General features: G+C 40.8%; 1 protein-coding gene across 2 annotated transcripts in view; it reads right to left on the reverse strand.

Moving 5' to 3' along the window:
* The window catches only part of plcg1 (phospholipase C, gamma 1), a 49,389-nt gene that overhangs the window by 3,990 nt on the left and 19,648 nt on the right, over positions 1–25,751 (reverse strand). Inside the window, exons 13-32 of one of the 2 annotated variants that reach the window (XM_059527191.1) lie at positions 25,093–25,213; positions 24,823–24,991; positions 24,607–24,729; positions 24,408–24,509; positions 21,896–22,083; positions 21,249–21,449; positions 19,171–19,290; positions 18,916–19,096; positions 17,692–17,769; positions 17,507–17,610; positions 14,419–14,512; positions 14,258–14,324; positions 10,515–10,678; positions 9,652–9,748; positions 8,736–8,960; positions 7,770–7,918; positions 6,686–6,800; positions 6,437–6,598; positions 3,071–3,159; positions 2,738–2,988 (exon numbers count right to left, since the gene is read on the reverse strand). In XM_059527191.1, the coding sequence (XP_059383174.1) occupies positions 2,738–2,988; positions 3,071–3,159; positions 6,437–6,598; positions 6,686–6,800; positions 7,770–7,918; positions 8,736–8,960; positions 9,652–9,748; positions 10,515–10,678; positions 14,258–14,324; positions 14,419–14,512; positions 17,507–17,610; positions 17,692–17,769; positions 18,916–19,096; positions 19,171–19,290; positions 21,249–21,449; positions 21,896–22,083; positions 24,408–24,509; positions 24,607–24,729; positions 24,823–24,991; positions 25,093–25,213 (2,800 nt within the window). Of the gene's footprint in view, positions 1–2,737; positions 2,989–3,070; positions 3,160–6,436; positions 6,599–6,685; positions 6,801–7,769; positions 7,919–8,735; positions 8,961–9,651; positions 9,749–10,514; positions 10,679–14,257; positions 14,328–14,418; positions 14,513–17,506; positions 17,611–17,691; positions 17,770–18,915; positions 19,097–19,170; positions 19,291–21,248; positions 21,450–21,895; positions 22,084–24,407; positions 24,510–24,606; positions 24,730–24,822; positions 24,992–25,092; positions 25,214–25,751 lie in introns of both variants that reach the window. The other variant, XM_059527190.1, reaches the window with a different exon arrangement.

Genomic DNA, 25,751 nt, shown 5'->3' on the forward strand with positions numbered 1-25,751 from the left:
GGTATGATGTTCATTCTATTCAGGAGCAGTTTCTACATTTCATTAACGTTTCCTGTTAGTTTTGTGTATTAACCATGGTAACTGTCGGTTCCATAACCCAAAAATGCCAATGTTATTTTCACTTTGTGTTAATTTGTACTTGTTTTTTTATGAAGGTATGATGTTCATTCTATTCAGGAGCAGTTTCTACATTTCATTAACGTTTCCTGTTAGTTTTGTGTATTAACCATGGTAACTGTCGGTTCCATAACCCAAAAATGCCAATGTTATTTTCACTTTGTGTTAATTTGTACTATTAAATAACTGTGGTGGCTCATACCAACTTAATTGTACAAACTAGTTTGGTCCTTGCCTTATAGGCTGTCTATTCATGGGTATTAGTCATATTCTTACAATTTATGTGTATTTAGGAAAAGGGGTACATTACATTACAAAAGCTGTTGACACACACACACACGACCATGGGAAAATGTGGGTCTCATGGCCAAACCAGTTGAGAAGCACTGATCTATTGCATACTAACGTTATATAAGGACGTGACTGGAGTACCAAAATCACAGAACTCATTCAATGAACAGCACATTGTGTGAACTAAACCCCATGAGCCAGGAGAGACCCTCATTCAGTACTGGACATTCAACGGGTCATTCACGTAGATCTGGATAAGTTCAGTTCATCGCTCTGAGGCCATGTCTGCTGGAAGCCGCTTAGTCCTTAACCAAGGTAGGACACCACTTTTATACTTTTAAAGGGTCATGAAACCCCAGACTACTTTTTCTGAGATTTTAGCAGAGGTGTTGTGTTGCACATCACAGAAGACAATGTTAGCATCCATTAATCTTAATTGTTGGAGAAAACTTTAACTTTTGGTTAATTGTAAGCTTTTTTTGAGCCATTTTCATCTTCGGGGTTTAAAATCTACATCGTGCTGACATCACAATTTGTGACGTGGCAATATGGCAGTGTCTATTAAATTATTAATGAGACTGCGTGTTCTTATCCTAGGAGAAGACACTTCACTTAATTATTCAAACCAGAAACAGCGTGTTGATTTGCTATGACAGACACTTCACACTGTGAGACAGCGTACATTAACTGAGAGAAACCTTCATGGATTGAAGAGGAGTGATTGTGTTTGCTTTGGTGCCAGGTACTGTACCCAGTGGAAAACCCCCCAGAAGTGAACCATACCATGCAGTGGTTTTTTGTTGAAACTTCTGTGAATAACTTGCTGGTGCAGACTCAAGGGTTAAATGTCGCACGTGATCATCTTAAAGTCGCCATGAACATGAAATTCACCATCTATTTTCTTTTACAGATCTTATTGTGAATGATTTCACCCATGCAAGTTTAATTTTTTTAATTTAACTTAATTAAAAATTAGTCCTCCAAAAGTGCCCCAATTAATAGTTTTTTGAAAATGACCTTTCATGCAGTGTATAACAGCTCTATGTGAATGAAAACATCCTAAAGTTTAAATCTGAAAGTGCACAGTGCATAAAGTGATTGTTTCTCAAAAGAAAGAGTCGACTATGAATAATTTAAAATAGCAGTTTTTAAAAAGAATCCCAAGCGGTTTCATGTTGATCTCAACATGAATCATTAGCATATTTCCCACCCACTTGTTGGTCTTTCCTCATTGCTCTGAATGAAAATGCTAATTCATTCTTTGAGCTAAGTGCTGCTTTTGGAGCAGTAAAAATAGCAGTTTCCCTGGTAACACTGTACACAAAGCAGCACTAGCACAAGCTGCAGCACAGGCATGATCTAACCGGACCAATCACTGCAGATTAGCATCACACAAAGGATGGGTTTGGTGAATCGTTGAGCCAATCCTTTGGGAGTCCTTGAGCAAATAAGGTAAAAATAAATGCATATAAGACAATAAAAGTGTTTTTTGACCTTGCCTGCATGTCAACCTGTTGTTGGGGACTCCCTAAACTAAAATTTGAACCTTTCATAACCCATAATAGGGGCAACTCCAGTGCTGCAAGCTTGCATTCACATCTCAAAATCCAATTAACAAACTGATGCATTAAACAAAGTCCCAGCCCTACATCTTTCTCTTTTTCAATAGCCTGTTACACTTGGATGTACGCCACAATACAAATAAAAAGCTCTGTCGCTTAAATAAAAGACAACAACATGCATCATAGGGCTGGGTGATAGGAGCAAAAAATTATAATTTTTTTGGCTGATTAGCGTTATACGGTATATATCTCGATATTTTATATTTTGAATAAACATTTGAAATTCTACATACGTCACATTTATTGTCCAACTACAAATATTTAAGCAAAATGCATATTTTAGTCAGTTATTGCGCTCTTTTTTCATTGAGTTCATTGAAGTTAAGGTGCTAAATGTTAAATGCTAAAAGTGCATTAAGGAAAACAGCTCATCTCAAACACATTAAACAGCAGGAGTAGCGTCTCTGTCAGTGGCACACGCAGCGTTTCTGAGAGCGGCGCTTTAAACTCAAACTTTAAACTATAGGCTACTATATCTTACCAGTTTTTAAAGGCCTTAATATGAAGCAAAAATTAATTATGCAGCAGCTCAGACTGTGTCCTCCACTATATTGTCAGATGCGCTCATATCAAACGACTGTATATCCTATTGCTTCATACCGTATAGCTTATAAAAATTATATCGATGTATCGTACAAACTCGATATTCCGCCCAGCCCTAATGCACCTTATAATTTGACAACTGAGCATCTTTAGTCCAAGCGTACCTCCTGCTCTCGTGGTCCAACAGCGCCTCCTGTGGCACTCTGAAGTCCTCCAGCGGAGACTGGTAGCGGGCCTCGATCGAGCCCTCGCGCCCGCGGTATCCCAGCACCTGGCCCGGGGACGAGGGCAGGGGGGACATGGAGGACACAGAGGAGACGGAGCTGGTGTCCCCCATACGCTCACGGCCCACCTGCATTGCTATGGCCATCGCCCCTGCCGCCGAGAACGGACTCAGCATCTCGCCGTTCTCATGCTGCAGAAGAAACCAGGTGGCCATTATGATACAGCCTATCAGGCCATGAATAAAGTGTGTTTGCACATGCTGTGACGCCCACCCTTCCTCTGACGATGTCCATGTGCACCAGCAGAGACGCCAGCTCCAGATCCTCACTGTAGCTGTTCTTCAGCGGGACAGACCGGTAGCCTACAGATGGACATTAGGGACATTGATTTTTCTTCCCCTCATCCTAAAGACCTTGATTAACTAGTTCAGGTGTGTTTTATTAGGACTAGAGCTAAATGGTGTGCTCAAGTCCTCCTGGGAAGTTCGTATTTACGAGTTGAAGTCATAATTATGACGTCTGGTGCATTCAAGTCACTTTGGTCAGAATAAAATGGCAATTTAACTTTTCTACATAAGATTCACTTTTTTTTATGAACATCTACAAAATGATGAATAAATAATGTATATCGTGATTTAGCTTTTTTCCATTTTTATGAAAGTGATGTAAACAGATTCATTATATGTAGTTTATTTGCAAAAACATAACTATTTTTATGATGTTATGTTTTTATTGTGTTGGTCAGCCTAACCCTAACGCGATTTATCTAATCAAAATAACCCAGCTGCAGTGTGATTGAGATTAATTGGAATGCACAATGAAAACAACAATTACTGAAAATGGTTTAAAAATTCAGTTTTTTACAAATGAACTCTTCATATATTCAATATTAAAGGGATAGTTCACCCAAATAGCAAAATGATGTCATTAATATCTCACCCTCATGTTGTTCCAAACCCGTGAGACCTCCGTTTATCTTCTGAACACAGTTTAAGATATTTTAGATTTAGTCCGAGAGCTCTCAGTCCCTCCATTGAAGCTGTGTGTACGGTCTACTGTCCATGTCCAGAAAGGTAAGAAAAACATCATCAAAGTAGTCCATCAGAGGGTCAGTTATAATTTGTTGAAGCATCGAAAATACATTTTGGTCCAAAAATAGAAAAACTACGACTTTATTCAGCATTGTCTTCTCTTCCAGGTCTGTTGTGAGAGAGAGTTCAAAACAAAGCAGTTTGTGATATCCGGTTCGCGAACGAATCATTCGATGTAACCGGATCTTTTTGAAACAGTTCACCAAATCGAACTGAATCATTTGAAACAGTTCGCGTCTCCAATACGCATTAATCCACAAATGACTTAAACTGTTAACTTTTTTAATGTGGCTGACACTCCCTCTGTGTTCAAACAAACCAATATCCCGGAGTAATTCATTTACTCAAACAGTACACTGACTGAACTGCTGTGAAGAGAGAACTGAAGATGAACACCGAGCCGAGCAAGATAACGAAAAAAACATTGACTCGTTCACGAGTCAAGAACCAGTTGCATCGATTTTTGGATCACCAGTACTTCTTTCGGAGAGTTCGATTCAATAAACCGGTTGAAGAAAACGGTTCACTGGTTCTTTTGTGCTCGACGTAATGGCGTCATTGGCGATGATTGCCCTTGATTCAAGCCTTCGGTTTACCGGCGCTCATAACATTAGCTCAGAATCAGTTCAGAATCAATCACCAAAAGAATCAGTTTGATTCAGACGCTCTGTGTGTCGGTCTGCTTCACGCTGAATCACACATGCGCAGTATCATCAGCTCCTCGGTTCTCGAATCGGACACGTCTGACAGAAACGGTTCTTGACTCGTGAACGAGTCATTATCTCTCTTCACAGCAGTTCAGTCAGTTTACTGTTTGAGTAAATGAATTACTCCGGGATATTGGTTTGTTTGAACTCAGAGGGAGGTTCAGCCACATTAAAAAAGTTAACAGCTTAAGTCATTTGAGGATTAATGCGTATTGGAGACGCGAACAGTTTAAAACAATTCAGTTCGATTTGGTGAACTGGTTCAAAAAGATCCAGTTACATCGAGTGATTCGTTCGCGAACCGGATATGACAAACTGCTTTGTTTTGAACTCTCTCTCACAACAGACCTGGAAGAGAAGACAATGCTGAATAAAGTCGTCGTTTTTGCTATTTTTGGACCAAAATGTATTTTCGATGCTTCAAAAAATTCTAACTGACCCTCTGACGTCACATGGACTACTTTGATGATATTTTTCTTACCTTTCTGGACATGGACAGTAGACCGTACACACAGGTTCAATGGAGGGACTGAGAGCTCTCGGACTAAATCTAAAATATCTTAAACTGTGTTCAGAAGATAAACGGAGGTCTTATGGGTTTGGAACAACATGAGGGTAAGTTATTAATGACATCATTTTGCTATTTGGGTGAACTAACCCTTTAACTGTATAATAATATCATATTTTGTAGATCTAACATATTTAGTTTTATTGTACATGACAAAAAATATTTTTAATTATTAATTTAAACAAATTTACCATCAATACAGACGCTGCATATCTATATATAATAGTCTCTGTTGTTTTTCCCACTCGTAAAATTACTTTACAGTGGAATTCATGTGCGTTCAACTCGTAAATACGATCTATCCAATCGGACATAAAATGCACCACAACTCTGCAATAAGGCTGCACAATAAATCAAAATTAAATTGCATTCATGATTAGGCAAAAGCAGCTAAACCAATGATTTAACAGGCGGACAATAAGTGAAGTATTTTTTACTGTACTCAAGTAAATTGATAAACTATCTGTAGTTTATCTACAGAAGATATTTTTCTTTGGAAAACTTTACTTCACTACATTCAAAAGCATAATGTCATACTTTTTAGTGCACTACATTTCATAAATAAAAGTTTTTGTTAGTTTTACCTTTAATAGGCAAGAACATAAAAAATTTAGTACTTGTACTCAAGTAAATCTTTGAAATACTTTTACTTGAGTACAAGAAAGTAATAGATTTAAGTTTTAAATGTAGTGCTGTCAAACGTTTAATCACGATAAATCACATCCCAAATAAGTTTGTTTACACAGTACGTGTATAAAGTGTATACTCATTTATATATAAAATAAAATAATTATATAAATGCATATACTTGTAAATATTTTCAAAATACATTGTATGTGCATGTGTTTATCTACAGTATATATATATATATATATATATATATATATATATATATATATATATATATATATATATATATATATATATATATATATATATATAAATTATAAATACACACATTATAAATAAACAGTACACACATATGTAAACAAAAAACTTATTTTGGATGCGATTAATCGCAATTACAGCTTGGCGACACTAATTAAATATGAAACAGTGCAGATAAAAATACAATATTATACTTTAGAATGTTGTGAAATAAAGGTTTCTAAAGAAAAACAGTGATAAAGTACAGACACGTGAAAAGTACTATTAAAGCAGAGTAAAAATACTACTGTCCACCTCTATTTAATATACAAGACAGTGGCCCTCCAGGACTGGACACCCCAATTTATTTAGAGCACAAAAGTGGTCATTCTTTTGCGAGCCGTACCGGTTTTTAGGCAGTTGATGGGGAACGTTGCCTGGGCGAGAAAGTTCTGGTCGTTGAACATGTCTATTTCATAGACCACGAAGCGCAGGAAGGCAAAGGAGGGATTGCACACGGTGAATCGGAAGGGTTTCCTGGGCCAGGTGGGCTTCAGACCGTTGTCCGCTGGGAGTAGAACAGGGAACTCTTTTAGTGATCCCGCATACTCCTACAATGTGGTGTTGTTGTAAAAGATTTGCATCTGCACCTCACCTTCAGAGTCCGTCCTCTGCTTGGCGTTGTCATACTCTGCTCCACAAACTTCAATCTCGATGAGGGGGCAAACGATACCTCGACCGTGTTTGGGCAGGTGGCGCGCTCCCAAAACCTACAAACACACCAAGGTTCAGTTTCCTTTCGGGCGAACAGAAGCACGGACCAAACACTGCACATGTCTTTTACTGTGTGTTTGGCTTCTGGCTGCTAAAACACACTGCAGAATCTTTTTAGAATGTTCAGTCGCTAGAATCTTTAGTGATTTTTTAGGAATCAAAATGACAAAAGAAGTCATCAAAGAGAATTTAAGACCAAAACAAGAACAAATATCTGCCAATGGGCTGAGAAAAACAAAGGGAAACATTACGTTTTACAATTCACACTTTTTACTAACTATTTAACCATGACTTCAGCATAGTTTTGTAGAATTCGAAATCATGTGATCTGGAGAGCACTGTCCATTTTCTTCCAGGTGCTGTTATAAGTCAGTGTGCGTTCACGCTCTAGATTCTCCGTATTAAAATTTTTTTTCTACACATGAAATATGAAAGCAAACAGACAATATCTACAAAATGATGATGATATATTTTCTGTATGTGTTTTGTATGCAGCTCATGGTATTTTTATAACCATAAAGGATATTTATGACAATACGCAGTGTGGCGTTATTAAACATATAGTACAAAGAGTGCTTGCCTGCCTTTTATAGAATCAAAATCAACTATAGATCGCAAACGGAAGTTATTTCCAGCACTTGATGATGGTTTAAAGTGGGTTTTAAACAAATAAATTACATACGTTTTCAAATGTGGCTTGATGCTAATTGTACTTCGGTTTATATTTTAAGATGTTTTCTTGTAAGCATTATAGATAGTTTGTGTTTCTGGTGTAGAACCCATCTTTATTCATCTTATTTTGATGCCTCTTGAGCCATATGCATTGCTGGTCGGCTCCTGCTAGCGTGCAGGTGTGAATTAGGCGATCAATCGTAATGTAAAAGCAGTGTTTGTCTGTGACGGTCCTGGTGCTCGGTGTGAGACGCTGGGGCTGTAGTCTGCTGTAGTGCAGCATGTGTGTGTACCTCGATGCAGAGCGTGATGGGCTCCACTGCTCTCAGAGAGAGCCGGTCAAACGGGTCGAAGCTGTCGTCTCTCATGATGGGCGGCTGCAGCACGTAACCGCTCCTGCCGTTCAGCATGAAGAGCGCCTGATTCATCTGCATCGGCTTATCTGCAGACAAACCAGAGAAATTACGGTTTTACAATCAAAGACAAATGTTGTCGAAGTTATCCATCAAGGTTTATCATTCCTCCAGGGTTCCCACTCTAATGTCTTCCACTGACTAAAAAGCTGAATTTCCATGACCTCTAATTAAGAGGAAAAACAGACAGCTCCCTTGCCCATATTTGATAGCTTGATAGGAGTTTTACAAACTTTACATGTAGCTTTTCTGTCATCTGCTTTAAACACCCAGTCTTTGAAGTGCTCATTTTGTAGGCTCTTTGCATCTTTGTCTTAAACAGGTACAGCCTGATGACCTCAGTGATGACCTCAGTGATGACCTCAGTGATGACCTCAGTGATGACCTCAGTGATTGCCAGTTGATGAGCAGGAAGGGAATAAACTGGCACTGAAAAATAGCCTAACCATAACAATAGGCAAACCTGAGAAAATGTTTTTATTTTTATTATATATGAACGGAAGCTAAAATTTAAAGTGACAAACAAAAACCCTCCTGATATTGCATGACTTGGACAAAAACATTTAAAATTCCCTGACTTATAATGTCTGGAAAAGACCTTTTAAAATTCCATGATATTCCTGAAATTCCATGAGGCGTGGGAACCCTGTTCGTAAAATAAGCAAAAAAATCTATAATATGATAATTTATTAAAAAACAGTAACTGTTGTTTCAATTGTTGTGACAAGAATCTTTCTAATAAGAAAAATAAGACATTGCATGAACAAACAAATGTACAAAGAATCTTAACAGTGTTGTTGAGAGAGCGCCCAAGTCTTACTCTGTCCAGCGAGAGCCTGTGCTCACCTGCGGTCTGGAAGTTGAGGGCCACCAGCTGACTGCCACACAGCCACATGGGCAGCGGGTCGTAGTTGGACGAGTCCAGGCGCTGGCCGCGAGGGTAGATCCGCGAGAGCTGCAGACGGTTGTACTGCAGGAACTTCTTTCCTTTGATGCGGTTCACATACTTCTCCGCTTTGGTCTCGGGAAACGAGGACATGTCCCGGAAACAGGCCCGCTCCGTCCCGATTTCTGTGAGAGACAGAAGAGGCTTTCAGCATTTGTGTTGAGGAGCTACAGGGCATTTCATACTGAAGCAGTGTTTCCCCGTCCCTGTTCCTCTTCCCAATCAAGAACACCCGATTTGTGACCCTGGACCACAAAACCAGTCATAAGGGTCAATTTTTTAAATTCAGATTTATACATCATCTGAAAGCTGAGTAAATGAGCTCTCCACTGATGTATGGTTTATTAGGAGGACAATTTTTGGCCGAGATACAACTATTTGAACATCTGGAATCTGAGGGAGCAAAATAAAATCTAAATACTGAGAAAATCATCTTTAAAGTTGTTCAAATGAAGTACTTAGCAATTCACATTACTAATCAAAAATTAAGTTTTTATATATTAACAGTAGGAAATTTACAAAAGATCTTCATGGAGCATGATCTTTAATTAATATCCTTATGATTTTTGGCATAAAAAAGAAAAATGTATAATTTTGACCCACAGATTGTATTGTTGGCTAGTGCTACAAATATACCTGAGCTAGTGAGGACTGCTTCTGTGCTCCAGGATCACAAATTGGAAAATGTTTCATCTCTCATTTTTTAGTATATGTTTTTAGTTATTGATGATTCTGGTTAATACAGGATATGGATGGAGCTGGAGAATCAAATGTTTTTGAGGGATCAGTGAGTTTTAAAACTATGGGATATCTTACTGTCTTCATCAAAAGGAACCGGTCTGCAGTAGATGACCAGGTCTGACAGCTCTAGAGCAATCTTCTTTCTCCTTTCCATCATTTTACCCTCCTCAAGCTGACAGAGAACAAATAATCATTAGTCATAAACAATGTCATACAGTACGTGTGTCAAAAGCAATCATTTTTTTTTAACAAATCATCAGTCATTTCAAGCATCTGTGTCAGAAAACAAAAAAGTAGGAAACCACATTAATTTAAGATAAACTTGATCACAAGTTTGTGCTTAGTGATGGTGTCGCATTACAAAATGAATTACGGTCTTTTAGAATAAAAAACCTTTTATAATCTTGACAAAATGCATATGGTTGGAAAGGTCTGAGTTTATTTTGTGACAGAAGTAATATTGAGAGACAAATTGAAACATTCGCCACAGAAAAACCCCGATGGCTATTTGTGGTATAGCACCTAAACAAAATTGCACAAGGACCTCAGTTTTTTTGTTTGTTTGTTTTACCAACTTCAAATTTGGAACATCTATTTTGTAAAATGTTTAATTTGATATAAAATATAAAAATAAAACCGTTCAGTAAATTTTTACAGTAAATTTTTTATACCTTTATTTTATTTTAAATTATTTCACTTCTGCAATAATCTGCTGACTTTTTTTCTTTTTTTTTTTAAAGAGACAAACCTTAGGTCAGTATTCAAAAGTGTTCATGAATTATAACACATTATGTTTAATTAGTGCACTTTCATATTTATGGTGGGGGGTGACCGTTAAGAGGTTTAGCATCCAGGAAAGCTCAGCAGAGGTTTAGTAACAGGTGGAGACAGTCAGATTTATTGTGTTACTGGAGAGGAGATATGGTCTGGGAGCAGACCTTAGCTTCAGAGGTCATGGTGACCTCGCGGATCTTTATCACCCAGTCCTTCAGCTCCTCCTGTGAACTGGCTGCGATGTCCAGCACCGGGCCGGTGCGAGGCAAAGCCACAGGCACCAGAGAGAAGACGAACTGTCTGCTGCCCTTCCCTTCTGGCCTGACCACTGCAGGAGAGACAGCATACATTTAACACAAGACAACATGAGCTACAAAAAGCTAGTTTTATGGTCTTCCCCTGGGGGAAGATCGCTTTAACCTGCAGACTAAAAAAACAACCCGCAGAAAAAGTAAAATTAGCACAGCTTTGTGGTACAACCGCAGACTTGGCATCCCTGATACAGCTACTGCAATCCACTTGTTTCTGTTCTGAAACATGATTTTTAATAATGGGGAAAAAATATGGCAACACAGTCAATTTAATTTATGGCCAAAAAAGTCTCAATATGAAAGGTAACTGAAAAGGCGACAACTGAAAAATTAAGGGGGTTTTGGTGACTTCAATGGAAAAGGAAATTAGTTTCAGTTTTATCCAAATGCACTAAATCTGAGAATAGGTAGGTAGATTGATAAATATGCAGAAAGACAGACAGACAGACCATGTGTCTGTGTTTGTGTCTGTCGGAGTCTGTGTGCATGTCGGAGTCTGTGTGCGTGTCGGAGTCTGTGCATATCTGAGTCTGTGAGTCTTTGTCTGTGTGTCTGTGCATGTCTCTGTCTGTGCATGTCTTTGTCTGTGCGTCTGTGCATGTCTCTGTCTGTGCATGTCTGAGAGTCTGTGCATATCTGTGCATGTCTGAGAGTCTGTGCATGTCTGTGAGTCCGAGAGTCTGTGCATGTCTGTGAGTCCGAGAGTCTGTGCATGTCTGAGAGTCTGTGCATGTCTGTGAGTCCGAGAGTCTGTGCATGTCTGTGAGTCCGAGAGTCTGTGCATGTCTGAGAGTCTGAGCATGTCTGAGAGTCTGTGCATGTCTGAGAGTCTGTGCATGTCTGAGAGTCTGTGCATGTCTGAGAGTCTGTGCATGTCTGAGAGTCTGTGCATGTCTGAGAGTCTGTGCATATCTGTGCATGTCTGAGAGTCTGTGCATGTCTGAGAGTCTGTGCATGTCTGAGAGTCTGTGCATGTCTGTGAGTCTGTGCATGTCTGTGAGTCCGAGAGTCTGTGCATGTCTGAGAGTCTGTGCATGTCTGAGAGTCTGTGCATGTCTGAGAGTCTGTGCATGTCTGAGAGTCCGAGAGTCTGTGCATGTCTGAGAGTCTGAGAGTCTGTGCATGTCTGAGAGTCTGAGAGTCTGTGCATGTCTGAGAGTCTGTGCATGTCTGAGAGTCTGTGCATGTCTGAGAGTCTGTGCATGTCTGAGAGTCTGTGCATGTCTGTGAGTCTGTGCATGTCTGTGAGTCTGTGCATGTCTGTGAGTCCGAGAGTCTGTGAGTCCGAGAGTCTGTGCATGTCTGAGAGTCTGTGCATGTCTGAGAGTCTGTGCATGTCTGAGAGTCTGTGCATGTCTGAGAGTCTGTGCATGTCTGAGAGTCTGTGCATGTCTGAGAGTCTGTGCATGTCTGTGAGTCTGTGCATGTCTGTGAGTCCGAGAGTCTGTGCATGTCTGAGAGTCTGTGCATGTCTGTGAGTCCTAAAGTCTGTGCATGTCTGAGAGTCTGTGCATGTCTGTGAGTCAGAGAGTCTGTGAGTCCGAGAGTCTGTGCATGTCTGTGAGTCCGAGAGTCTGTGCATGTCTGAGAGTCTGTGCATGTCTGAGAGTCTGTGCATGTCTGAGAGTCTGTGCATGTTGAGAGGTTGAGAGTCCGTGCATGTCTGTGAGTCCGAGCATGTCTGTGAGTCCGAGAGTCCGTGCATGTCTGTGAGTCCGAGAGTCCGTGCATGTCTGTGAGTCCGAGAGTCCGTGCATGTCTGTGAGTCCGAGAGTCTGTGCATGTCGAGAGTCCGTGCATGTCGAGAGTCCGAGAGTCCGTGCATGTCGAGAGTCCGAGAGTCCGTGCATGTCGAGAGTCCGAGAGTCCGTGCATGTCGAGAGTCCGAGAGTCCGTGCATGTCTGTGAGTCCGAGCATGTCTGTGAGTCCGAGAGTCCGTGCATGTCTGTGAGTCCGAGAGTCCGTGCATGTCTGTGAGTCCGAGAGTCCGTGCATGTCGAGAGTCCGAGAGTCCGTGCATGTCGAGAGTCCGAGAGTCCGTGCATGTCGAGAGTCCGAGAGTCCGTGCATGTCGAGAGTCCGAGAGTCCGTGCATGTCGAGAGTCCGAGAGTCCGTGCATGTCGAGAGTCCGAGAGTCCGTGCATGTCGAGAGTCCGAGACTCCGTGCATGTCGAGAGTCCGAGACTCCGTGCATGTCGAGAGTCCGAGAGTCCGTGCATGTCGAGAGTCCGAGAGTCCGTGCATGTCGAGAGTCCGTGCATGTCTGTGAGTCCGAGAGTCCGTGCATGTCTGTGAGTCCGAGAGTCCGTGCATGTCTGTGAGTCCGAGAGTCCGTGCATGTCTGTGAGTCCGAGAGTCCGTGCATGTCGAGAGTCCGAGAGTCCGTGCATGTCGAGAGTCCGAGAGTCCGTGCATGTCGAGAGTCCGAGAGTCCGTGCATGTGCCTGAGTCCGAGAGTCCGTGCATGTGCCGGAGTCCGAGAGTCCGTGCATGTGCCTGAGTCCGAGAGTCCGTGCATGTGCCTGAGTCCGAGAGTCCGTGCATGTGCCTGAGTCCGAGAGTCCGTGCATGTGCCTGAGTCCGAGAGTCCGTGCATGTGCCTGAGTCCGAGAGTCCGTGCATGTGCCTGAGTCCGAGAGTCCGTGCATGTGCCTGAGTCCGAGAGTCCGTGCATGTGCCTGAGTCCGAGAGTCCGTGCATGTGCCTGAGTCCGAGAGTCTGTGCATGTGCGCGAGTCTCTGTGCGCGAGTCTGCGAGTCTGCGTCTCTGTCTGCGCGAGTCTCTGTCTGTGCGCGGGTCTCTGTCTGTGCGCGTCTGCGTCTCTGGCTGCGCGTCTGCGTCTCTGGCTGCGCGTCTGCGTCTCTGGCTGCGCGTCTGCGTCTCTGGCTGCGCGTCTGCGTCTCTGGCTGCGCGTCTGCGTCTCTGGCTGCGCGTCTGCGTCTCTGGCTGCGCGTCTGCGTCTCTGGCTGCGCGTCTGCGTCTCTGGCTGCGCGTCTGCGTCTCTGGCTGCGCGTCTGCGTCCCTGGCTGCGCGTCTGCGTCCCTGGCTGCGCGTCTGCGTCCCTGGCTGCGCGTCTGCGTCTCTGGCTGTGCGCGAGTCTGCGCGTGCGTGCGAGTCTGCGCATGTCTGAGTCTGCGCGTCTTTATCTGCGCGTCTGCGTGTCTGAGTCTGTGTGCGAGTCTGCTTCTGTGTGTGTGTGTGTGCGTGTGTGAGTCTGAGTGTGAGTCTGTGTCTGCGAATGTCTGTGCGTGTTTGTGCAAGTCTGTGTGTGTCTGTGTGTGAGTGAGTCCGTGTGTGAGTCTGTGTCTGAGTCTCTATCTGTGCATGTCTGTGTCTGTGCGTAACTATGAGTGTCTGTGTGTGTGTCTGTGTCTTTGTCTGTGAGTCTGTATGTCTGTGTGTGTGTGTGTGTGTGTGTGTGTGTCTGTCTGTGTGCGAGTCTGTGTGTGTGAGTCTGGGTCTGTCTGTGCATGTCTGTGTGCGTGTGTGTGTGCGTGCGTGTGTCTGTGTGTGTGTGTTAGTGGGTCTGTGTAAGGGTCTCAAACATCTCTTCCCTGATACACACTCTGCATCAGACCAGGAGCACACACTCACCGATCTGACAGGAAGACACGTCCACACTTCCTCTCAGGAGATCTCCCAGAGGACTGTTCTCTGTGGCCTGCTGAGCGAGAGCGAGAGTGAGAACAGGGGTAAAGGTCGGAGCCCAGAGCGTCTCTGACACAACACAACAAACACACACGCGCTCCACTCACAGCTCTGTCAGGCTCGACGGCTGTCGGGCTGATTTCCTCAACGTAATTCGCAGGGAACCACAGCTGCTTCTTCCCGCCATAGTCTCCCTTCCACCTGAGCGGGAACAAAAACACACAGTCCTCATGGTGTTTGTGAACCAAATCAAGACCGAAAGAGAGAAATGGGCTCCAAAAATAAACACCACGCACCTAATGCAGGTAAAAATAGGCTTTGGCAAATAAGTTTTATCATCTGCCAATTTAAAGTCCTGTGATTGTCATTCTGATTGGCCGTCAGTGCTTTTAATCAATGCTTTCATCAGCTGAAGGAAGTTGTTCTAAAAATCATTTCTATTAGAGATGTTATGGTATGAAAATTTATTAGCATGATTATAAATGACCAAAATGATCATGTTATCAGTATTACCATGTTATTGATAGAATGTGCTCAAAATGTTCAAAAAGCACTAATACATAAATCATTTCACCAAGTTTTATATTTAAAATCAACAAACAAAATGACTTTTTGTTTGCAAAAAAAAAAAACATTACGTTACCAAAGATGTCCCGCCCCTATATATCAGGGGTACATGTATTCATCATGTTATAGCATTTAATTTACCTCAGCGTGTCAGTGTTCACAGCTCATTAGTTCATGCGAGAAATTAAGTCTAGAGGAGCATTTCACCAAATATTACACCATATACTCATTATATTTTACTAAAGCTGTTAGCCTTAATTATTTAAGATGATCTATTTATCATGTTAATTATCATGTTGATGATCTATTTAAAAACAAATAATAATTAAATTTAAGCTTGGGTTAAGCTGTTAGGCCTAATTGTAACCTTATAATGTAAAAGGGCTCCCTATAGTTTTAAGCATAAGTTGAGGTAGATTTTTATCTCTAAGAAAATTTTAACTATAACTGAATGTATTTAAAGAAAGAGCAATATATAGCAATAAATATATATATATATATTAGGGGTGTAACAGTTCACAAAATTCACGGTTCGGTTAGATACGATACACTGGTGTCACGGTTCGGTTCGGTACGTTTTAGATAGAGCAAAAAGAAAAAATTGGCAGATAAATTTCCTTGATTTTTAAAAAATGTTTTATTTATTAAAACTAACAAAGTATTTTTTTTTTCTACATTGAACAATGATGGAGCTATTCTTTACCCATCTTCTATGGTGTTTTCTTAGCAGCATACTGTATAAAACAAAAACAGCTCCTTATAAAAAAAAATGAAAATGTTATATTAGTTATGAACAAATACAAAGATGTAACTTGTTATATGAAACTCTATAACTCTTTATATTGAGTGTGTTTTTACTCAATTGGTTCTCTATAGGGCTTATGTTTTTTGGAACAAAGCAGGAATTACGGTCTGTCTGAAATGAGCTCGTGAAGGAATATTGTAACGGGGCTCAATTACATTAAGCATGTTCTTAAAACCTACGTTTTCCACTACAGAGTAAGGCGCTCGCTCACTCAGTACGTGCTGAAGGCTCGTTGCAAAATGGCTAATGGGCCTTTCACACAGGACGCGGTATGCGCGGCGCTTGCCGCTGGGTTCAGCGTTGCCCTTCAGATACAACGCGATTTGCGCTGCGCTGCGCTATGGCGTAGGTGGAGTTTTAAAAACTTTTAGCGGGAGCTCTTTCAGTCTGTTGTTCCTCCTTTCGGTCAGCAGCAAACATGTATCTGTCCCGTTGTAAGAAACGAACGATAGCGCTAGTCCTGCTGATGAGAATTAAGAGAGAAGCAAGACACAGCTTTCCTGACGATGTCCCTATACTACCTCAAACTTGTATCGTACAGCTCAGGAAATTCTGACACACACAGTACTAGCCATTCATCCATTTTGATTTCCGTGCTTGTTTGGATCCCCCGATTCTATTGGTCGCGCTGGTAATCGTCACAGAGCGCTGCGGCAAAAGTTGAACTATTTTGAACTTTGACCGCGGCGTGCACGCAAGCACGCAAATGATGCGCACCGCTGCGCTTGCGCTTTGGTCGACGCAGCAACAAAACGTACTTGCGCGGCGCAAGCCATTGAGATGAATGGGTTTTATAGCGCAGCGCCGCACATACCGCGTCCTGTGTGAAAGGCCCATAATGCGTTTAACAGACCAGAAATAGAAGATCCTCCAATAACCAACAGGTCTGGTGTTTGGGTGCACTTTGGATTCCCTGTAAGCTATAATGGTGATGATAGAATGAAGTGTAAATAGTAAGGTCTCATATCCGCGGCTATAACGTAAATGTAGCCTACCAATCGCCGTGGTGACGTCTTTTTCCCTGTTTGAATCCGTTGGAAATGTCTGTCTAAATGCTGCGGGGATAGTTTGTTGCATGTATGTTTCTCCTTTTTTCCGTCTTTTCCCAGATACTGACACACTAAGGTGATGTCGGCGTAAATGAGTTGACATGTTTCAAGTATTCCCGCTGGTGTTTTTTTGTTTTTTTTTTGTATTCCCGCTGGTGTACCCTAGATGCGACATATCGTTGTTTTCTTATCCACCACTCTCTTGCCATCACCATTATAGCTTACAGGGAATCCAAAGTGCACCCAAACACCAGACCTGTTGGTTATTGGAGGATCTTCTATTTCTGGTCTGTTAAACGCATTGGCCATTTTGCAACGAGCCTTCAGCGCGTATTACTGAGTGAGCGAGCGCCTGACTGAGTAGCCTAACATTAACATATAAGTTGGTGTTTTTTTCTTCTTCGGGGGTGTCAGGGGCGTTGCCTGTTACGTCGTTTGGGTTATTGGGCTACCTTGTTGAACGCATATCATATTTCACAATTATTATTTTTTTTCCAAATATAATTAATTAGTCCAACGAACCGTTCGGTCCATAATGCGTACCGCGTACCGAACCGAAAGCCTCGTACCGAACGGTTCAATACGAATAATACGCGTATCGTTACACCCCTAATATATATAAGGTTTTTTCCCCTGCTGTACCAAATAATACCAAACCATGACATTAAAACCGAGGTGCATACCGAACCGTCATATTTGTGTATGTTACACCCCTAATATTTACATTTCTCTGAAACTGAATTTGCAGCTGTATATTGAGAGTGTTGTACTCACCAGCCTCCTTCCTGTTTGTCCACGTTCTGAATGATGGCGCTCTTACTGAAGGAGAGCTCATCATCACGCTGGGCTTTATATTCATACATGGCTCGTACTGTGCACTGCTCACACACACAGGAGCGTCACACACCAAACCAAACAGTACCAGAAACACGCTGTACATGCAGAGAGAGCAGAGATACCTTAAACGTGGGCATCTGATTGGCCTCCACGTAGAATCCAGGGTTACGACCCTCATACAGAGACCCATAATCAGGCTCCTGCATACAGACCAGAAGAGAAAGAGCTTTCACTCAAAAACCAACAACTGTAAGGTCTAACTAACAATCAGTAGGTGCATCTGTCAACCAAAACCACAACAATACACACATCTAGTGCAAAACATGCGGGTTCTTTCAAATAAATGCTACCTTATCTGTGTAAACCCAGCTAAAGGCAAATTAACTGTCCTCTACCTAAAATCATCCTTCATAATATGAGGAGAAATGTAACCTTTATATATGTAACATTGACTGAGTAAGGTCATGTCAAAGATTGAAATTATAGTGAAATTAATGGTTCACGTACATCATGATTAGATTTTGAGATGTTAGATGAACGAAGGTCTCACGGGTTTGGAACGACATGAGGGTGAGTTATTAATGACAGTTTTCATTCGGGGATTAATTAACCCTTTAAGTTTAGGTATGGGGTGGTCTTGCAGAGTAAGGCATTAATATGTGCTTTATAAGTACTAGTAAACCACCAGTATCCTAGAAATATGCAGGCTAATAAGCAACTAGTTAACAGTCAACTGGAATCCTTATTTTCTAAAGACAATATTCAAGAATCTTTGAATATTGCACTATTTATGAGTCGAGTGAATGAATAATAAATCGAGGGAACGCTATAGTAATCGTGTGCACGTTTTAACACATTGAGGGAATTAATTAGTAAATCGTTTACACGATTTAGCCTACTTTTTTTTTCCTGCATGTCATGTGTGGGGCTCCGTAACGCACATATATTACGTGAACCAATACTATTATTTTGGATGTGATTAATCGCGATTAATCGTTTAACTGCACTAGTTTCTACATGCGAGTTGTTCACCAGTGAGTGCATTGAATTAATTATCTAATTAGTTGCCTTTGTTTATTAGTCTAGAAATCCTTAAAGAGACAGTTCACTCAAAATTCTTTCATTCTGTTCTCATTTCACACCAAAACTGTACAACTTGCTTTCTACTGAAGAACATGAAAGATATATATATATATATTTTTGTCCCTACAAAGGAAGCCAATGGTTTGGTTCACAAGACTCTTATGTGTCGTTTTAAAATGTCTTGTTTTCAGTTCTGAGGGCGAGCAAAGTGTTGAGAGATTTTTCATTATTAGCTTAGCTCGGTTGTTGTGAAGGTGACTCACAGCAGTGCCGATCTTCTCCAGTGTTTCCTCGTTGATGGGGTAGCGCAGCTTCATCTTACGGTACAGTGGATGTTTCTCGTAGTAACTGATTAAATCTACTAAACTGTCAAACTCTGAGGTGCCCAAAACCACCGTCTGTCCCTCCTGCTGCACGCGGCAGTGCTTTATCTTGCCCTCCGCCCTGAGAGAGACAGAAGAGAGTGAGAAGAGCTGCAGAGACACAGTTACACATGAGAGCAGGAGTCTGGATCTCACCGGAAGGAAATGGCGAAAGAGTTGACTTCAGTTCTCTTCCTAACGAGGAAAGCCCCGTCACGCGGGACTCTCATTAGCATGTTTTCAGCCTGACTGCGGGACAGACTCGCGTGATACCACCTGCACAGAAACAAACAAACAAACAAACAAACAAACAAACACACACACACGCTCAGATTAGACGAGGCGGGACAGAAGCAGCACACACACCCTGCTCAGAGATGCTCTTACTGCACGAAGAAGAGACGGTCTGCATCACTCACTCCTGGAGAAACCCTATTCACTAACTACATTATAGTTTAGAACATTAAAATTCCTTTTATTTTAAAATAGTTTTCATTAGCTTTTCCTTAATATTTTTGTGCATTATATGATTGAAAGCGGTGCAGAGAAAGCATTTAGTGGGCATTCCTCGACTTTATGCAAATATTGAGCGACAACCAATCGCTGTGAAAAGATGATGATTAAAAGGCAAGCAGGGTGTAAACATGGTTTTCAGAGGCGTGCTCTGCCGTATATACATACATATATACACACACATACATACGCTGGTCATATAATTAGAATATCATGAAAAAGTTGATTTATTTCACTAATTCCATTCAAAAAGTGAAACTTGTATATTATATTCATTCATTACACAGACTGATTTATTTCAAATGTTTATTTCTTTCTATTTTGATGATTATAACTGACAACTAAGAAAAATCCCAAATTCAGTATCTCAGAAAATTTGAATATAACTTAAGACCACTACAAAGAAAGGACTTTTAGAAATCTTGGCCAACTGAAAAAGTATGAGCATGTACAGCACTCAATACTTAGTTGGGTCTCCTTTTGCCTGAATTACTGCAGCAATGCGGCGTGGCATGGAGTTGATCAGTCTGTGACACTGCTCAGGTGTTATGAGAGCCCAGGTTGCTCTGGTAGTGACCTTCAGCTCTTCTGCATTGTTGGGTCTGGCATATCGCATCTTCCTCTTCACTCTTCACCATGGTCCTTAAACCAGGTACTGGTAGTTTGGCACTGTGTGCAGGGGCCAAGTCCTGTTGGAAAATTAAATCTGCATCTCCATAAAGTTGGTCAACAGCAGGAAGCATGAAGTGCTCTAAAACTTCCTGGTATACGGCTGTTATGACCTTTGACCTCAGAAAACACAGTGGACCAACACCAGCAGATGACATGGCACCCCAAACCATCACTGACTGTGGAAACTTTACACGGGACCTCAAGTAACATGGATTGTGTGCCTCTCCTCTCTTCCTCCAGACTCTGGGACCCTGATTTCCAAAGGAAAAGCTAAATTTACTTTCATTAGAGAACATAACTGTGGTCCACTCAGCAGCAGTCCAGTCCTTTTTGAAGCGAGACGCTTCTGACGCTGTCTGTTGTTCAAGAGTGGCTTGACACAAGGAATGCGAAGCTGAAACCCATGTCTTGCATACGTCTGTGCGTAGTGGTTCTTGAAGCACTGACTCCAGCTGCAGTCCACTCGTTGTGAATCTCCCCCACATTTTTGAATGGGTTTTGTTTCACAATCCTCTCCAGGGTGCGGTTATCACTATTGCTTGTACACTTTTTTCTACCACATCTTTTCCTTCTCTTCACCTCTCTATTAATGTGCTTGGACACAGAGCTCTGTGAACAGCCAGCCTCTTTTGCAATGACCTTTTGTGTCTTGCCCTCCTTGTGCAAGGTGTCAATGGTCATCTTTCAGACCACTGTCAAGTCAGCAGTCTTCTCCATGATTGTGTGGCCTACAGAACTAGACTGAGAGATCATTTAAAGGCTTTGCAGGTGTTTTGAGTTAATTAGCTGATTAGAGTGTGGCACCAGGTGTCTTCAATATTGAACCTTTTTGATGATATTCTAATTATATGACCAGCACCTGTGTGTGTGTGTGTGTATGTATGTGTATATAAATATATATATATAACTTGTTATAGAACTTGAGTTTTATTGCTTTTTTGTTTGCTTTTATTGTCCTATTGTAAGTGGCATTAGATAAAAGCATCTACTTAATGTAAATGTAAGTTATTTGGATCATCATCTGGGTCAGCTGTGGACGTGGGACTCACTCTTTGCTCTCGTGAGCGTTGGTCTGTGGCACTGGCTCGGTCAGCTTCATCTCAAACTCGTTGCAGCGCAGAGGCACCTGCTGGTAATGTGTGATGAGCGCGAACAGCGTGTCGAACACCAGGTTATCCGTCAGGTAGAACTTGGGGTTGCCGGCCTCCTGCCGAGAGTGAATCCTGCAGTGCTGAACCCGGCCGGACCGCCTGAGCAGAGCAAACCAGCCAAACACAACACAAACACATCTGAACTCACAGCCACTTCACTCTCAGCTGCTAGCAGTGGCAGATTTTTATTAAATGCCATGTCAGCATCTTAGGCTATTTTCATGAAAAAAAACAATAACAAAAATTCAAATATAACAAATACAATAAAAACCAGCAAATAAACAAGTTATATTGCGACATCTGGTAAATACCACTTGATCGAATCAAGTTTTAAATGTTTGTTTGCTTGTTTGTGTTTAACGTCATTCCAGCTTCTGTGGCTACGGCGAGAAATATTACGGCTGAATTATATCATGTCTCTATCATTTATTTTTGCTAAAAACTTCAAAACTGTGGCTTAACTCTGTTCAAAATCTCTTCAAAGGCGTTTCTAGTTTTGAGAGAGATTAAAGATCAGTGTGAGGTCTCCAGCCGCTGGAGGTTACCAGAAGGAGAGTGTGTAGTCTCCCACGAAGGTCTCGCTCTCCCGCACCAGGAAGGAGCCGTCCGGCGCGCCGGTCTCCAGACAGTACTCCGACAGCAGACGCTCGGCGATCTGACGCCCGTCACGCCCAGCTCCCAGCTTCCCGTGAAACCACTTCTCCGTCACATGCTGGTCCATGCCGTTACAGATCTAGAGGAGGAACCACTTGGCATCAGCTTCCAGAAGAGATCAGATGTGCTAAAACATCAGCCACAGTTAAATCCAGACTCAAAACTCATCTGTTGAGCTGTGCATTTACTGAATGAGCACTGTGCTACGTCCAAACTGATTGCACTGTATTTTATGTATAATCATTTTCTATTTTTAATATGTATAATCATTAATCAGTTTTTAAATCAAGGCTGTTTGACCTTGTTGTGATCATTTTTTAGGATTATTTTACTTCCTTATATGTAAAGCACTTTGAATTACCATTATGTATGAATTGTGCGGTATAAATAAACTTGCTCAATGACATGCGTACGTTCAGAGAGAAACCACTGCCAGTCAAACACTTGGGATCAGCAGGAGTTTAAATGCTTTTTAAAAGAAGTCTCAAGTCTGCATTTATTTGATCCAATTATTATTATTATTTTTTTATATTCTTGCCATTTTAAATAAGTTTTCTATTTTAATTAACGATTAATTGAACCACCCCCCCAAAATATTTATTATGTATATATAAACACACATCCAGAACTTTTATTTTGAATGCGATTAATCGTTTGACAGCACTAATTTGAACAATTTATTGCTGTGAGGTCAGCATCATTCCTCCAGTCTTCAGTGTCACATGATCTTCAGAAATCATTCTCATATGAGGATTATCAGAGTTGGAAACAGTTGTACTGCTTAATATTTTGGACCTGTGATACTTTTTTTCTGTATTTTTTTTGATGAATAAAAAGTTAGGAATATTTTTTCAAAATAGAAATCTTTTGTAACAATATAGGTATTTACCGTCAATCTGTATCTATTCAACACATCCTTGCTGAAAAAAAGTACTTATCTCTTCAAAAAAAGAAAGTGACCCCATACTTTTGAACAGTAGTGTATATTATTATAAAGATTACAAAAAAAAAAAAAAATGCTGTTCTTTAACTTATTTATCAAAGAATCTTGAAAAAAAGTTTCACAGATCCCCCCAAAATATATTATTCAACACAACTGTTTCCAGCACTGATAATAAATCAGCATATTATTATGATTTCTGAAGATCATGTGACACTGAAGACTGGAGGAATGATGCTGAAAATACAGCTGCACATCACAGGAAAAAATTGCATTTATTATTAAGTATATTAAAAATATTTAAGTATATTAAAATAGAAAAACTACTTTAAATTGCAATAAAAAATAGATTTTATATAGATGCAGATAATAATGCAAATAATGCAGCCTTGATGAGCAGAAGAGACTTTAAAAATCATTACAAACCTAACTGATCCCAAACTTTATAAATTAAAGGTATATATATATATATATATATTTATATATATATACACACACACACACACACACACGCACACACACACACACACACCTCTATTTTAATTTAACTGAATCGAAAGCATCACAGGAAGTTCTCAGGACACTACCGAAACTTGGGGCTTTTGTGTACACTGTGTTAAATTAACACCAAACGTACATCTACAAGATTTAAAGGTACCCTTTAGGGAACACACATTCACTATTAACGTTTTCCCTCAATAAACTTCAAATTTGCTGCTTATTAATAGTAAGTAAGGTTGTTGTTGTGTTCCGATTAAAGGATCTCAAATATGATCATGCAGAATAAGGTACTATTATGTGCTTTATAAGTACTAATAAACCGCCAATATGCTAGTAATGTGCATGCTAATAAGCATTTAGTTAACAATATGGAAAGCATCTGCTGTGTTTATGCGATGCACTGATTTAATAAAAGTGTGCATCGGATGCAAGTTACCATTTGTGTCGCAATGCATCGTTTCTAACATATTTGCATCAGTAAAAAACTATTTATATATAATTACTAGTGGATGAAATATCTTTAATTGTTTAGAAAGTTACCAATAATCAGTAACCAATATTTTATATGTAGATTGATTTCTCCTCTCTAAACTTTCTTAGACGTGTTCAGTCATCACTGCTGCGGCGTGAATATGAAGCATCACAATACTACTGAGACCTGAGGAAAAGCCTTTATCAAAGGGATTAAAGTCCTCAATGTCGATCATGGATCAAATCGATCCACCATGGCAAACCCTGATTATACTGTGTCTGTGCTGTTTAATGCATCGTAGACATTGTGTTTTCCTCAGTGCATAACTGGCATGTCACAGCTATATTCTCCATCTGTAAATGTTAGAAAGTCATGCAAATATATCCATTTTGCTGTCAGGAATTATGTAAAAAACGCAACTATGGCACTACTGAAAACTGCAGTCAGGTTAGCAGGGTTGCTGTTATTCCTGAGATTGTGTTTTCCTCACCTCTCTGTGCTCCTCCTCATCCTCGTTCCCTTGATTACTTGACGTCTCTTCAGAGTAATAGATCTTATTGCTGGTCAGGACAAAGAAGTGAGGATACCACTCCTGTGAAGACAACAGTGAACATTCACGATGAGCCTCAACAACCTGGCATCAGCTTTAACTACGCAGTCTGTGTGCGATCAGATGCAGGTGCGCTCACGTGGTTGATGGGATCCTCCAGGTACAGGATGCCGTTCTTGATGGAGTTGCTGATGTCGTTCTCGGAGTAGGGCGTTGAAGACGAGACCTCCTCGTACGCACTTCCCTCGGCTAATTTCTTGTGCTGAACACATCAATCCAGGCGCTCAGTTGAGAAAATCTTGACATAAGTAGCTACAAAATGGCATTTCCTGTCATGTAGCCAATGGGCTCTCACCTTGATCAGGATCTTCCTCTTGAGCTGATTGGGCGAGGGCAGACCGTCGGCCGAGATGTCCACCGCTTTGGTCAAGAGCATCTCTCCAAACACTTTCTTAAAATAAGTGGCCATGTTTCTCTGCTGGACAATACTGCAGTGGTCCTCGATGGAGAGGATGATGGGATATCTACGTGCAAACACATCTAACGATGACTACTGCGTAACATGCATTCAGAAGATTCCCTTATCAAAACATCACACACGCACACACAGAACTGCCACACTCACTCAGACGTAACGAAGGCATGTTCTTTGATGGTGTGAAGCACATCGCAGAACTTGATCTTGGTGGTGAGGGTGTGACCGTGGTAGATCACAGGCATCCCATCAGGACCGTCCCAGCAGTCCACTGCAAAAAGAGCACACACACACACACACACACACACACACACACACGTCACAGCCTGCTGCCAGACCAAACAAAAAACAAAACAAAAAATGAAACTAAAACAAATGAACCAAAAGAAACAAACTAATGAAACTAAAGCAAAAAATAAATCAAAGAAACAAACTAATGACACTAAAAATAAACCAAAAGAAACAAACTAATGACACTAAAAATAAACCAAAAGAAACAAACTAATGAAACAAACAAATAAACCAAAAGAAACAAACTAATGAAACAAACAAATAAACCAAAAGAAACAAACTAATGAAACTAAAGCAAAAAATAAAATCAAAGAAACAAACTAATGAAACAAAAATAAACTAATGAAACAAAAAAAAAAAAAAAGAAACAAACTAATGAAACAAAAAAAACAAAAAGAAACAAACTAATGAAACAAAAAAACAAAAAGAAACAAACTAATGAAACAAAAAAAACAAAAAGAAACAAACTAATGAAACAAAAAAACAAAAAGAAACAAACTAATGAAACAAAAAAAAAC

The sequence above is a fragment of the Carassius carassius genome, chromosome 37, assembly GCF_963082965.1.
Source record: "Carassius carassius chromosome 37, fCarCar2.1, whole genome shotgun sequence".
NCBI lineage: Eukaryota > Metazoa > Chordata > Actinopteri > Cypriniformes > Cyprinidae > Carassius > Carassius carassius.